Below are 15,346 nucleotides of genomic sequence, written 5' to 3' on the forward strand. Positions count from 1 at the left end.
CCAGCCTGGGTGACAGAGTGGGACTCCGAATCAAAGAAAAAAAAAAAAAGAATATAAACCGTATCATGTATTTTCTAAGCTATGAATCTGTGCTATGAAACATGCTCCAAACCCTGGCTCTCTTTTTAAAACCACTAGTCCCCGAGGAGCCCAGGGCTCAGATGTGGAGGCTTAAGGACGTGTCCGCGGGTAGGCCTGGCGCTGCCATGGAGCCTATTATGGGTTTGGCAGCACCAGGCTGGCCCCTTCTCCTCCCAAAGCACGCCTTAGGGATTGACACAGGGTCACAGCCAGCCTCAGCTCAAAGGTCAGCACGCCTAGCACTCATGGGAGCAGCTGTGTGTGTTGCTTCATAAACTGGGTCCTGCACAGCCATAAATGATCCTTCTGCAACTCAGATGCCTTTGAAGGAAATACCAGGGGTTCCCTGAAAAGTGCTGCTGCTGCCAGGCAACCAGGTTTCCAGAATTAACATTCGGGATTAATAACGTGCCCAGCTTATCAGCCAGGCCCTTTGTTCCCCTACAGTTCCATGGGAGCTTTTCAACAACTGCTTCTGAAAGTGATCTCTCCCAGTTGATGCTTTGAATACTCACTACAAAATCTGATCTGCTTATGAAAATATCTGAAGTGAACTGTAGCCTAGAAAAACATTAAACCTAGAAAAGAGTTGGTGAAATTGAGGTAAAAGGACACAAAGCCAACACTAATGAGAACCTCTTAACAATGAGGAATCAGACATACAAATAAAAGGTCCAACATTCTGGGCAGGATCTGAGAGCAGATGCCCAAATTTGGGTTAAATATCATAGTTACTTCTCATAGGAGAGGCACCATCAAAAAGCAGTGTGGGCTAGGTGCAGTGGCTCACTGCATCCAGTGAGCCTGTCATCCCAGCACTTTGGGAGGCCATGGCGGGAGAATGGCTTGAGCCCAGGAGTTCAAGACCAGCCAGGGCAACATAGCAAGACCCCTGTCTCTGCAAACAATTTTAAAAATTAGCTGAGTGTGGCAGCTCATGCCTGTAATCCCAGGGCTTTGGGAGGCTGAAGCAGGAGGATTGCTTAAGGCCAGGAGTTCAAAACCAGCCTGGGTAACATAGCAAGATCCTGTCTCTGCAAAAAAATTTTAAAATTAACCAGGTGTGGTGGTGCACACTTGTAATCTCAGCTACTTGGGAGGTTGAGACAGTAGGATCATTTGAGTCCAGGAGTTTAAGGCTGCAGTGAGCCAAGATTGTGCCACTGTACTCCAGCCTGGGCAAGAGTGAGACCCTGTCTCTACAAAAGAAAAAAAGAAAAGAAAAAAGCAACACGGTATTATACTCTCTTATATAGATAATATAACCTAGCCAATATCTAGTCCTTTTCATTATGTGACTGTAAGGCATAACTACAACAAAATCTTTTCCCAATATATAGCCTTTCTTGTCTTTCTGTGTTCATTCGAGACTTTAATGTCTTGCTTGGTTTTGGCCAAACTTCACCCCAGAACTAGTTCATCCACAGCACCCTCACTGAAAAGTGACAAGGGCAGCCAGTGTGTAGCACCAGGAGACGTGCCTTTAAATGCATCATCTGGCCGGACATGGTGCCTCATGCCTGTAATCCCAGCACTTTGGGAGGCCAAGGCGGGTAGATTACTTGAGGTTAGGAGTTCGAGACCAGTCTGGCTAACATAGTGAAACCCCATCTTTACTAAAAATACAAAAATTAGCCAGATGGGCTTGCTTGAACCCAGGAGACAGAGGTTGCAGTGAGCTGAGATCAGGCCACTGCACTCCAGCCTGGGCAACAGAGCAGGACTGGCTTCAAAAAATAAGTAAATAAATAAATAACCAACATCCCTGTCCCCTCTGTGTTGAGGAAGGGAGAAGCATTCCTTTAACTGAAGTTAATTGAATGATTTTTGTCCAGGCTCTAGCACTTTGTAAAGAAACAATTCACAGAAAATTAAACTCTGAAAGATGTTGTTATTGAGAACATTTCGATTTCTTCCCTTGGTGTCTGCACCTTTGTACTCTGTATCTGATGGGTTTTTGTCCTTCAATCTGTAGGTTCCGCTGTGTGGCAGCTGATCGCTTCCTTCCTGAGGCTTCCAATCTCAGGAACGCACTGCATTGTGGGTTCTACTATAGGATTCTCGCTGGTCGCAATCGGTACCAAAGGTGTGCAGTGGATGGAGCTTGTCAAGATTGGTAATTAGCATTTTATTTTACCTTTAAGAAGGAAAGTTTACGTTTTCTAGAGTAAGTTTTATGTTTTATTACAAGTTACTTTTTTTTTTTGACCCAGAGTCTCACTCTGTTGCCAGGCTAGAGTGCAGTGGTGCAATTTTGGCTCACTGCAATCTCTACTTCCCGGGTTCAAGCCATTCTCCTGCCTCAGCCTCCCGAGTACCTGGGACTACAGGCGTGTGCCACCACACCTGCTAATTTTTGTATTTTTAGTAGAGACGGTGTTTCACCATGTTGGCCAGGATGGTCTTGATCTCTTGACCTCATGATCCGCCTGCCTCAGCCTCCCAAAGCTCTGGGATTACAGGCATGAGCCATCGCACCAGCCACAAGTTAATTTTATATATTTTTCTTCAAATGTTAAAGTTTAAAAGACCTCGATGGGCCAGACGCGGTGACTCGCGCCTATAATCCCAGCACTTTGGGAGGCCAAGGTGGGCAGATCACCTGAGGTCAGGAATTCAAGACCAGCCTGGCCAACATGGTTTAACCCCATCTCTACAAAAATACAAAAATTAGCTGGGCATGATGGCAGGTGCCTACTCGGGAGGCTGAGGCAGGAGAATCACTTTAACCTGGGAGGCAGAGTTTGCAGTGAGCCGAGATCGAGTCACTGCACTCTAGCCTGGGCAACAGAGCAAGACTCTGTCTCAAAAAAAAAAAAAAAGACGTAGATGGTATGGGTAATGCATTTTCCCTTAAAATTCCTGTTTTTTTGTTTTGTTTTGTTTTGTTTTGTTTTGTAGAGATGGAGTCTTGCTCTGTCACCCAGGCTGGAGTACTAGAGTGCAGTGGCGCAATCTCGGCTCACTGCAACCTCCGCCTCCTGAGTTCAAGCAATTCTCCTGCCTCACCCTCCTGAGTAGCTAGGATTACAGGCACATGCTGCCACGCCTAGCTAATTTCTTTTGCATTTTAGTACAGACGGGGTTTCATCATGTTGCCCAGGCTGGTCTTGAACTCCTGAGCTCAGGCAATCCACCTGCCTCGGCCTCCAAAAGTGCTGGGATTACAGGCGTGAGCCACCGCGCCTGGCCAAAATTCCTGTTAATAGAGATAGTGAACTATTATGTGCTAGAGAGTTGTTTAACTCTACTCTTTTGAAATGTTACCTTGTCATCCAGCTTTGGAAATCACCCTCTGTTCTTCCCAGGCAGGTAAGAAATGTATTAGACTTAAGTCAATCTGTAGGTCAGAGAAAGACTGGGCACAGGTGAGGGAGATGCCTGGAATCCAGGAGTTCATAGTCTTGGGGAAGCCTCAAAGTGAGCCCCATGATATGTCCCTGCATTCAACAGATCATCCAGGCCAGGCGCAGTGGCTCAGGCCTATAATTCCAACACTTTGGGAGACCAAGGCAGGAGGATTGCTTTAACCCAGGAGTTCAAGACCAGCCTGAGCAACATAGCAAGACCCCATCTTTACAAAAAAATAAAAATAAAAAAGGAAAATTAGCCTGGTATGATGGTGCACACTTGTAGCCCAGCTACTCAGGAGGCTGAGTTGGGAGGATCACTTGTGCCTCGGAGGTTGAGGCTGCAGTGAGCCGTGATTATGCCACTGCACTCCAGCCCCTGGGTGACAGAGCAAGACCCTGTCTCAAAAAAAGAAAAAAAAAAAGAGGTCATCCAGCCTGCCCTTTGGGAAGAAACACTCTGCCAAGTGTCCTCTCTACCTTGTAAGCCTGCCCGGCAGGGACCAAGACGTAAACCTGCACCCATTCTCAGGTGTCTAACAAGTTAGTGCCTGGCTCGGCTTTTAGCAAGAGGTAAATCCATTCAACTCCACAAATACCAACCCACCCATCGTGAACGGTGCTCTTTCACTCCATTCCCATATTCTGGCTTACTCAGTTTTTTAGAAGAATCATGATGGCCTTAGGAGTCCTGGGTCAAACGGGATCCCTGAGCTGCCCGGTAGGGGCACAGACCACAAGGAAACCCACCTTCCATCCCAGGCTTCTAGAACAGTGGTTCTCAACTCTGGCTACACTGTAGAATGACCTAGGAAGCAATTTAAAAATGCTAATGCCCATACCCCATTCCCAGCCTTTTAAATCAGAATTCTGGGGGTCCAGCCAGAGCCAAACTAGTTTTTGAAAATGCCACAGATGGTTCCACTGTGCAGCCAGAGGCGGGAACTACTTGGCTAGAGGCTAAAAGTTTCAGAGTTCTAGCAGTTAGATGGCAGGAATGAAAGTACCCGGCTGGCCTTGGCACAGGAAATGGAAGTTGACCCAGCTTTTAAATAACCCTTACTGTTGGAACAGCGACCGAGTCTCCGTATGTGCTGATAAGAAGGGCAGGCAGAAAGACTCCATGGGAGGCAGGACTCAGGATGCTGTCTTCTGAGGCCTGAACTCGGGGCAGGGGTTTCTTGACCCTGCACTGGTAGTGTGGTCAGTGGTGTGTGACTGTGTATTGGTGTCTGAGTGTGGCCATAAATGCGTGAAGGTCAGCTCTGCCAAGTCACAGGGCTCGTTAGGTTCTGAATTAAAGGTAAATAATTCTGGAGATATTTATGATTGTATGTAATACATTTTGTTTATCATTGTGTTCTATGAATAGGATCATGATTATGGATGAATTTGAACATTCATTAGATTTTTTTTTTAATTATTCAGTTGCTTCTTGGTTTATATCTCCACTGTTGTCTGGTTTCATGTCTGGCCTGCTGTTTGTACTCATCAGAATTTTCATCTTAAAAAAGGTAAGTGGGGCTGCTACGTTTAATTAAATCCTAGGAACTAATTTTGGCTCTGCTCAGTAGAAATTAATAATGAGAGGGGTGAGAGGAATAATTGTATTCATACATTGTTAAGGAACAGCACCCTGCAGTTAGCGTCAGATGTTATTATAAATAGCCAGAAAGAGCCAAGGTAAATTACCCAGAGATTCCCCCAGAAACAAGCACTGTAAATAGTGTTTCTTGGCTCTGTACTTTAATTCATTAATCAACACTCCCAGAAATTGTGCTGAGAACTCAAAAAGGAAAGGTAATTATTTCCTGAATGTTAAGCAGAATAGAATGAGATAGTGTTAAGCTTTTGAAACTGTCATTAAAAAACAGCTGGAGAATTTCCTTACCCAAATGTGAAGGTGTTTTCCTTTTTTTTTTGTTTGTTTTTTTTTTTGTTTTTAATGGATAGAGCAAGACTGAAACACTGACTCAATTTCAGGAAAGGATAAAAAGAAGGAAATACACCTATTGGGTACATCTTGTCTAAAAAAAAATTAGTGCTTACTGAGATCAGTGTTCTAGACACAAATGTGGCTATTTTTTTTTGTTTGGTGGTCACGAGGTTGCTGCAGTGTTTGATAACCATCGAGTGCGCTCTTTCTCTGCAGGCAGGGACGTACCCTCCAGGCTGTACCTTGCTTGGAAGCTAGCGCAGCCCTTTTCTCGCAGCCTTGCTTGGCCGTCTATTGAAGGGTCCATTCTCTCAGAGAGCACGAACTTGCCCTCACCGTTTCTCACGCTTGCTTCTCCTGGGACCAGGCACACTCATATTCACATCTTAAAGGCACACCCCTGTGTAACCTGCCAGCCTTCACCCCTCCCCTCCTGTCTCTGGAATCCGTGCTCACCTGGCAAGCCCCACTCAGCCCTTAGGTGTCACTTCCCAGGAAGCTGCTCCTCTCCTCCCTTCCCCCAGATTCGCTTGGTCCCCTCTCTTGTGAGCTCTGGCCACAGTCCACCTACGTTTCTTGCTTAGTTGCCTGTTCACTATTTGACTGTAAGATCTCTGAGAGCAGAAACCGTGACCGCCCTGGCCACTTCTGTATTCCAGGGCCCAGCACTGTGCTTAGCACTTACAAGACACTTGGTAAATATTTAGGAGGAGGGAATAACAGATGCTTGGATGAGTGGCAGATGATGGAGGGATGGATAGGTGGAAAGGAGAGAGGGAGAGAAAGGAAGTAGGGGGAAGAAAGAAGACAGGTCAAACAAGAAGTCTGTCAATGAGTTTCGAGAATAAGTTATTTTAGGCCAGGCGCGGTGGATCACTTGAGGTCAGGAGTTCGAGACCAGCCTGGCAGACATCGCGAAACCCCATCTCTACTAAAAAATACAAAAAGTTAGCCCGGCGTGGTGGCTCATGCCTGTAGTCCCAGCTACTTGGGAGGCAGAGACACGAGAATCGCTTGAATGCTGGAGGCAGAGGTTGCAGTGAGCCAAGATCGCACCACTGCACTCCAGTCTGGGTGACAGAGTGAGACTCTGTCTCAAGAGAAAAAAAAAAAAAGATATTTGAGAAAACATACGGTGATTTAATTGAAAACACAGACTCAGCATTGTCCACCTGCAGAAGTTATTGGTTGGGAATCTGTCTTTAGCAGCTGTTGTCCCTAAGAAAACAATGCTGTGGAAACCAGAGGCTACAGGAATTGAGCCTCCCAGCATTTTGTTTTCAGTTCCTCCTGGGTTCTTTTCACGTGATATGTCACAGATGATCATAACTGGCTGTGTCACTCATGCCAGGCTCCAGTGCATTAATCTCGGTGTTTGCCACATGGCTGCCTCCCCTTCCTGGTCTGGTGTGACACTCCCACACTTGAGTCTCATTCTGCCCTGCTCTTGCTGCATCATGCCTCACTGCATTCAACTTGAGCCTCTTGACAAGTGCTCTTGGCTCCTTGAGACATTCCAGAACAGCTCCTTGATGGGCTGTGCTGTTCTGCAAACATACTTGACTTCCAGGTATGTTTGCATTTGGCAGTAGCAGTCTTTGAGATGCTTATCCATACTTCTGCAGCTCTCATCAATTTTTAGACCTAATTTTCCTTTTATCATGGCAGGTAGCATGTTCATGTAAATGTGGCCTTCGTGGTTATTAGAAGTTAGTCACTTTTTGAATTATTTGAGCCACATCTGTGTGCCAGTGCTACATTGATGGGAGTTCCTGGCCCATATTTTTACTTCAAAATTCTCTGTAGATCTGCTAAAAACTCTAAATGTCTCATATTCTCTTAAATGTTATTTAACTGAAAACATGCACAGTACCATTCTTGTGGAACTTACTACATTTAGGGAATGTTGTAGCAGAAGCCTAAAGTAGTAAATAAATGTCAAATGCCAAATAAGTTATTTGACAAGGAACTGCAGTTCTTTTTAACTTCTAATAGTTGAAGGTTAAATACTATACCTTGTGAAAAGATTCGGAAATTCATAGCACATGGTAACGTAGCTAAGATGCGTTGTGTAATAGAGTGTTGTAAAATCTCATGAAGTAATCTGACTCTCTTAGAGGATGCTTGGCGGTTGGAATCTCAAATTATTTGTTGAATGTAGCCAGTTAGGGCCAAACCTGGATTTGGCTGTAGTGAGCACAACGGGTTTTGAGGAAGGAGATGCTGAGCTCTGGGCTTTGGTCCTCCGGAACCGGCTTGACCCAACAGTTCTTTTCTGTTTCCAAGTGTGACATCAGCTCATGTGATTCCAGTGCTTTAATGTGTCTACTGGCCACAACAGTGGGCTCTTTGACATTGCATTTGTGTGGGAGAGATGGCCCCAGCCAATGCCATTTCTGTAGAAGTGGAGCAGATCATAGGCAGTAACAACGCCCATCCTTTTGGCCACACGGGTTTGGGAAGAGTTTCTTGTAATGGTGTTTTGTATCATTGTGTCTGTGTTGGCTCCAAATGCTGCTGGGATCCTGACCTCCCACTCTATCTCCTTGTCCCACAGGAAGACCCTGTTCCCAACGGTCTCCGGGCACTCCCAGTGTTCTATGCTGCTACCATAGCAATCAATGTCTTTTCCATCATGTACACAGGAGCACCAGGTAAGGATCATTGGAAGCACACTCCAGAGGCAAAGGGCATTGTATTCTAACAGTATCAGTTTATTTGGTGCTGGCATTGTTGGCTGACAGTAAAAAGCATTACTCATGGTCATTATGGAATAGGTGCTGGAGGTGTTGGCTGATAGTAAAATACATTACTCATGGTCATTATAGAATAGTAAAAAGAGTGGTAAATGCATTTACTTGTCTTAGTTAAATACCCAAGAGATATGTAGAGTACAAAGGCAGCAGATTTTCAAGTTAGAAAAAAAAATTAAATCCCCACTCTGCCGTTTATGCAGCTGTGTTGCCCCCACAGCTTACTCAGCCCCTCTGAGCCTCAGAACCTGATCTAATCCCACATGCCTGCAGGGTTGCGCAGGGGTCAGGAGAGGGTGTGGAGCACCTGGGGCCACGCCTGGCACCCAGTGAGTGGGACAGTCCATACAACAGCAATGCCCAGCGGAGCTCTAAAGCCATCCACAGCACAGAGTACAGCCCCCTGGAAATATCAGACCAGTTAATCCAGAGACTAGAAGCCATGCTTTGTTTTTTTAGATACCAAAGCCAATGATGCTTTTCTTTGCTGAATTACTCCTTTTCTTGTCATTCTCATGGGTTTTGTTGTTGTTATTGTTGTTGTTGTTGTTGTTGTTTCGAGACAGAGTATCGCTCTGTCACCTAGGCTGGAGTACAATGGCGCGATCTTGGCAAACTGCAACCTCCGCCTCCCAGGTTCAAGCAATTCTCCTGCCTCAGCCTCCTGAGTAACTGGGATTACAGGTGCCCACCACCACACCTGGCTAATTTTTGTATTTTTAGTAGAGACAGGGTTTCACGATGTTGGCCAGGCTGGTCTCAAACTCCTGACCTTGTGATCTGCCCGCCTTGACCTCCCAAAGTGCTGGGATTACAGGCGTGAGCCACTGTGCCCAGCCGCTTTTGTTTTTTGTATAAAGGTTCAGAGGGTTTTTGTGGAGGGGGTTAAACATTATTTATTTATTTTTATTTATTTATTTATTTATTTTGAGATGGAGTCTCGCTCTGTCACCCAGGCTGGAGTGCAGTGGCACGATCTCGGCTCACTGCAACCTTCACCTCCCAGGTTCACACCATTCTCCTGCCTCAGCCTCCCAAGCAGCTGGGACTACAGGCGCCCGCCACCACGCCGGCTAATTTTTTGTACTTTTAGTAGAGACAGGATTTCACCATGTTAGCCAGGATGGTCTCGATCTCCTGACCTCGTGATCCACCCACCTTGGCCTCCCAAAGTGCTGGGATTTCAGACATGAGCCACTGTGCCCGGATTTTTTTTTTTTTTTTCTGTATTGTTCAGGCTGGAGTGCAGTGGTGCAATCATAGCCCACGGCAGGTTCAACCTCATGGGCTGAAGCAATCCTCCCACCTCAGCTCCCTGAGTAGCCGGGACCACAGGTGTGCACCACCATGCCCAGCTAATTTTGTATTTTTTGTAGAGATGGGGACTCTATATTGCCCAGGCTGGCATCGAACTCCTGGCCTCAAGTAATCCTCCTGCCTCAGCTTCCCAAAGTGCTGGGATTACAGGTGTGAGCCATACTGCACCTGGCCTAGTTCTTTTCTTTTAGACCTTGAATAGGAAAAGGAATAAACTTATGTATGGTATTCTTATTTGCACCCATTTCAGCACTGATGAGCTGCTAGCATTCTGTTAAGTATTTCTGTACGTGTTTGCTAGAGAATATCCCTGTTCTATTTGTGAGATGCGCCTCCTACAGCCAGATTGTGGGATCTGTGGTGACAATAGATGGGTTAATTTGTGCTAGTTTTCATCTTGTTAATGTCCTTTATAGATGAAGATTCGGTTATTGGCCATATTTGACAGAAAAGCCTCCCTCTCTGTGTTTTAAAGATGAAATTTCTGCTAACTGACATGTCTTATCGTAATTGAAAAGTGGCCTCTTCCAAAATAGTGGAAATCCTTATTACTTTCTCAAACTAGGACTTCTCAATGTAATGTTCCTCAGATTTTATTACACATATCTAATTATATTTTGTATATTTCAGTACTGCAAATAAATTATTTCTAAATGATTCTAACATTATATAACCTTTTACTGTGACATTTGTGCAGCATTCAGAACATTGATTGTAAAGGCTTAAATACTCAACTGGGCATAGTGGCTCACACCTGTAATCTCAACACTTTGGGAGGCCGAGGTGTGTGGATCACAAGGTCAAGAGATCAAGACCATCCTGGCCAACATGGTGAAACTCCATACCTACTAAAAATACAAAAACTAGCTGGGCGTGATGGTGCGCACCTGTAGTCCCAGCTACTTGAGAGGCTGAGGCAGGAGAATTGCTTGAACCCGGGAGGTGGAGGTTGCAGTGAGCCAAGATTGCACCACTGCACTCCAGCCTGGGTGACAGAGCGAGACTCTGTCTCAAAAAAAAAAGGTTTAAATACTCTCTGTGGGGCTTCCAGACTTTGGGTGATTTGAGGATGAGGGAAGGGGGAGCGCCAGAGCTGCTTTGGGTTCTAGGAAAGCAGGAAGCAAAGGTTGGAGGGATGAGGAGAGCAAGAGGAAGGTGAAATCCCAGTCACAGGTAACAGCAACCTGCTGCCCGTTTAGGTTTGATAATTCATGGACTGGGAAGTGTGTCACAGCTTTTTGAAGCGTGGGCCCCAGGATAAATTTTTTTTTAATTTTTTTTTATTGTACTTTAAGTTCTAGGGTACATGTGCACAACGTGCAGGTTTGTTACATATGTATACTTGTGCCATGTTGGTGTGCTGCACCCATCAACTTGTAAGTGAGGAGGCTGGGCGCAGTGACTTGTGCCTGTAATCCCTGCTGTTTGGGAGGCTGAGAAAGGTGGACCTCTTGAACGAGGTCAAGATTTCTAAAGCAATGTGGCCAACATGGTGAAACCCCGTCTCTAGTAAAAATACAAAAATTAGCTGGGCATGGTGGCGGGCGCCTGGAGTCCCGGCTACCTGGGAGGCTGAGGCAGGAGAATCACTTGAACCTGGGAGGTGGAGATTGCAGTGAGCCGAGATCCCGCCACTGCACTCCAGCCTCGTCGACAAAGCAAGACTCCATCTCAAAAACAAAACAAAACAAAACAATTTCTTTTAAGTGAGTGACAAAGAAAAGCCCCGTTCTAAACCATGGAGCCAGAGTTAAGTGCACCACCTAGCGTGTGAATCCCTCAGACATCTCAGTGCCAGGCACTTGGAAGGCCTGGAGCGCTGGGTTGGAAGTGAACTCTATAGGGGGAGATATCTTAGTCCTTGTTTTGTTTTTTTTTTTTTGAGATGAACTCTTGCACTGTCGCCCAGGCTGAAGTGCAATGGCGCAATCTCAGCTCACTGCAACCTCTGCCTCCCGGGTTCAAGCGATTCTCTTGCTTCAGCCTCCCAAGTAGCTGGGATTACAGGCACCTGCCACCACACCTGGCTAATTTTTTGCATTTTTAGTAGAGATGGGATTTTACTGCGTTGGCCAGGCTGGTCTCGAACTCCTGACCTCGTGATCCGCCTGCCTCGGCCCCTCAAAGCGGGATTACAGACGTGAGCCATCGTGCCTGGCCCCTTGTTCTTATTTTATATGGGCTCTTAGAGCTCAAATTAGCTGAACAGAAAGCAAAGCCTCCTGCAATCACCAGACACCTCCCAGGTTGTTGACTTAAGAGACTGAGCCAGTGAAAGCTGAGGACACCTTCTGTGGTGCCAAGTCCTGAACATGGGAATTGGCATTGATATGGATGGGGTTTTTTCATTTCTGTGTTTTATTTTTTCCACCCTCTATTCTTCTTGCTTCCTGTTTCTCCCAACTGTCAGAAGAAGACAATTATGATTTTTAATAAAAGTCTGACTTTTTCTATACATGGCCTTTTTTTTCATCTCTTCTTTTCCCCATCTTTTGGCTGCAGTTGGCACATTCGCTAAAAATATCATTACTGGGAGAGTAAATTATCTTAGGGAAAATTAAACTGTGATGAATGAGACTCTAAAAATAATATAAATACTAATATAAATACTTCATAGGGTTGTTGTGAGAAATAAATAATGTAAGTGTATTGAACTGAGCTTTATGTGGATTAATCCTTTTAGTCCTCCCAGCTACTCTTGGTGATTGGCAATACAAATAACCTCATTTTATAGGTGGGAAACTGAGGCAGGGCAATGCTGAGTACCCAAGGTCCTGTAACTAGTAGGATGCAGAACCAGAATTTGAACCACACCTCCAGTCCTGAGCCCTGGGGTCTTAGATGTGACATTATACAGATACAGGAGGTAGTTTAAAACACCATGTATAATACCTGGTATGTAATGTTGCAGTTAATGACCATAAAAATTGCATCAACCTTAACAAATTCTTTTTTTTTTTTTGGGACAGAGTGTCGCTCTGTCACCCAGGCTGGAGTGCAGTGGTGCAATCTTGGCTCACTGCAAGCTCCGCCTCCTGGGTTCATGCCATTCTCCTGCCTCAGCCTCCCGAGTAGCTGGGACTACAGGCGTCCGCCACCACGCCCGGCTAATTTTTTGTATTTTTAGTAGAGATGGGGTTTCACCGTGTTAGCCAGGATGGTCTCGAACTCCTGACCTCGTGATCCGCCCACCTCGGCCTCCCAAAGTACTGGGATTAGAGCTGTGAGCCACTGCGCCCGACCTTAACAAATTCTCTCTCTTCTCTTAACTCTCTTTAAAATGTCTTCTGGTATATTTGGGAACCTGGCACACGCTGTCTCTCACTCACTCTCGCTCTCTCTCTCTCTCCCCCCCTTCTCTCTCTCTCTGTCTCTCTCTCTCTCTCTCTCTCTATATATATATATATAATTATTATTTTTTTTTTAAGACAGAGTCTTGCTCTGTCTCCCAGGCTGGAGTGCAGTGGTGCGATCTCACCTCACTGCAAGCTCTGTCTCCTGGGTTCAGGGATTCTCCTGCCTCAGCCTCCCAAGTAGCTGGGACTATAGATGCACGCCACCACACCTGGCTACTTTTTGTATTTTTAGTAGAGACAGGGTTTCACCATGTTGGCCAAGCTAGTCTCAAACCCCTAACCTCAGGTGATCCGCCCATCTCGGCCTCCCAAAGTGCTGGGATTATAGGCGTGAGTCACCATGCCCAGCTATTTTTGTATATATTTAATATACTAGTTAGTGTGAAGCAGCAGCCACCTTCTTAATTAGGAATATAAAAAATCTGGGCTGGTCATGGTGGTTAACACCTGTAATTCCAGCACTTAAGAAGGCTGAAGAGGGAGCATCACTTGAGGCCAGGTGTTCAAGACCAGCCTTGGCAACATAGCAAGACCCCATCTCTACAAAAATAACAAGAATAATAATAAAAATTGTAAAATCTGTATAAGGGAGTAAAGGCTGTCATGAACTATGATTGTGGTCCTGCACTCAAGCCAGAGGACAGAGCGAGGCCCTGTCTCAAAAAAAAAAAAGTCTTTATAAGGATCTTGAAGTTCATTATTCCCTCGAAGCACAAGCAGTATTCCCAGTCCTAAAGTTAGCGTTAGGTTCTGTAGTTGGGTGACTGTTCTGTCAGGAATGTGACATCCCTCCGCTCCCTAAGTCTTATTCCTGATTATAAAGTAAGGCCAGGAGTGGCACCTCCAATCAAGGGACACTATACCCCTGAGATAATGGAGGCAGGGTACCTGGCACAGGGCCCAGCACATCATCAGTGCTTCATACAGTCATTGTCCCGCCCTCTCCTTGGAGATTGGCCCTAGGACCTCCACAGATACCAAAATCCAGCTGGGCATGGTGGCTCACGCCTGTAATCCCAGCACTTTGGGAGACCAAGGCGGGTGGATCACGAGGTCAGGAGATCGAGACCATCCTTGCTAACATGGTGAAACCCCGTCTCTACTAAAAATACAAAAAACTAGCCGGGCGAGGTGGCAGGCGCCTGTAGTCCCAGCTACTTGGGAGGCTGAGGCAGGAGAATTGCATGAACCCAGGAGGCGGAGCTTGCAGTGAGCTGAGATCACACCACTGCACTCCAGCCTGGGAGACTCCGTCTCAAAATAAATAAATAAATAAAGATACCAAAATCCATGTATATTCAAGTCCCTTAAGTTGGCCGGCAGTATCTGCTGAACCACGAACGGAGAAGGCCAACCGTGCCTGTTGGAGGCTATTTTGTTACCCTCAGTCATAATTAACCTAACCCAGTCTTTTGGCCTTAACTTGCCAGAAATTCCTGAGTCATCCTGTCTTTCTGTTTTTCCGCACATCTTTGTATGAAAGAATTCTTACTGGAAGTTTTTCAAGGGGCTTGCCTAGAGGAGAAGAAGGTCATGGCTCTGAAGGTCCCACCATTTTGTTCCTCCAATGAGTCAAAAAAGGACTTTGCTAATATTTTGATTCCTGGGGAATGTTTCTAGAATGTCCAGTGAGTGAGTCAAAATCTTATTTTTATGTAAGCCTTGAAGGTCTTTTGCCCTTCAATGTAGACTTTCATTACATACTGTTTCCTCATGTGGGGTATCTCTGCGAGTCCAGCTGTGTCATCAATAGCCGTGGTGTCCTGGTTCGTGGTTTTGGTGTTTTGTTTTGATTTCCTCTGCTTCTCTACTCTTAGTTATTGTGAAGTTGATTATTTCTTAGGGTTACTTAGTTTGATTTGTGTTACATTTGACATGACTTTTCTCAAAAGTCATTCTTACACTTCAGAGACTAAGTTCGCACTTTTAAAAAATTGTCTTTGCCTTTTTGTTCTTAAAAAATGACTTGCAAGGACTAAAAAATAACTTTAGGAAATAAAATGCTTACTTGGATTAGATACAAGCCTAAGCTTCATTTTTAATGAAAAAGTCTTCAGTTGTGTGGGGCCTGGTTTTGTTCAGTGTTTAAACAGTGAATGCTAAAGTTCATGGCACGCCCCTTTGAACAGTCAAAGCAGGTCACCCAGTTAAGCCTCTGGTAAAGCACCTTCTAAGGCAATGTGTGGTCCCTAGCCAGCAACAGCATGCAGGAACTTGTCAAAATGCAGATTCTGAGGCCCAGCCCTGAACCCACTGAATGCAGCCCAGTGCCCTGTGGTTTCATAGGGAAGCCTCAATGATTTGGAAGCACGTTACAGTTTGAGAACCGTTGCTCTAGGCACGTCTCTTAGCAGAAACATGACTTCCTCATTACTGTTCTAATGTAATGGGTACTCCCAAAAGTTCTAACCCTAACCCAACCTTTGCTCACTCTTTTCCACCAGCAAAGGAATTCCCAACTTAACCAGACCTGGTTCCTGACTTCCCCAGAGCATGTCTGTACCTGAGACATGCCTGCCCCTGCCTCTGCGGCTTCCTCCCCATCCTCTTCCT

At 45.5% G+C, this 15,346-nt stretch overlaps 1 protein-coding gene across 13 annotated transcripts in view; it reads left to right on the forward strand.

Annotated features, from left to right (window-relative positions):
- SLC20A2 (solute carrier family 20 member 2) overlaps nucleotides 1-15,346 on the forward strand; it is a 126,981-nt gene that overhangs the window by 74,856 nt on the left and 36,779 nt on the right. For all 13 annotated transcript variants that reach the window (XM_050800396.1, XM_050800400.1, XM_050800394.1 and 10 more), the window contains 3 exons: nucleotides 2,057-2,197; nucleotides 4,860-4,945; nucleotides 7,925-8,021. In XM_050800396.1, coding sequence (XP_050656353.1) covers nucleotides 2,057-2,197; nucleotides 4,860-4,945; nucleotides 7,925-8,021 — 324 coding nt within the window. The remainder of the gene's footprint in view (nucleotides 1-2,056; nucleotides 2,198-4,859; nucleotides 4,946-7,924; nucleotides 8,022-15,346) is intronic.

This window comes from Macaca thibetana, chromosome 8 (assembly GCF_024542745.1).
Source record: "Macaca thibetana thibetana isolate TM-01 chromosome 8, ASM2454274v1, whole genome shotgun sequence".
Taxonomy (NCBI): Eukaryota; Metazoa; Chordata; class Mammalia; order Primates; family Cercopithecidae; genus Macaca; species Macaca thibetana.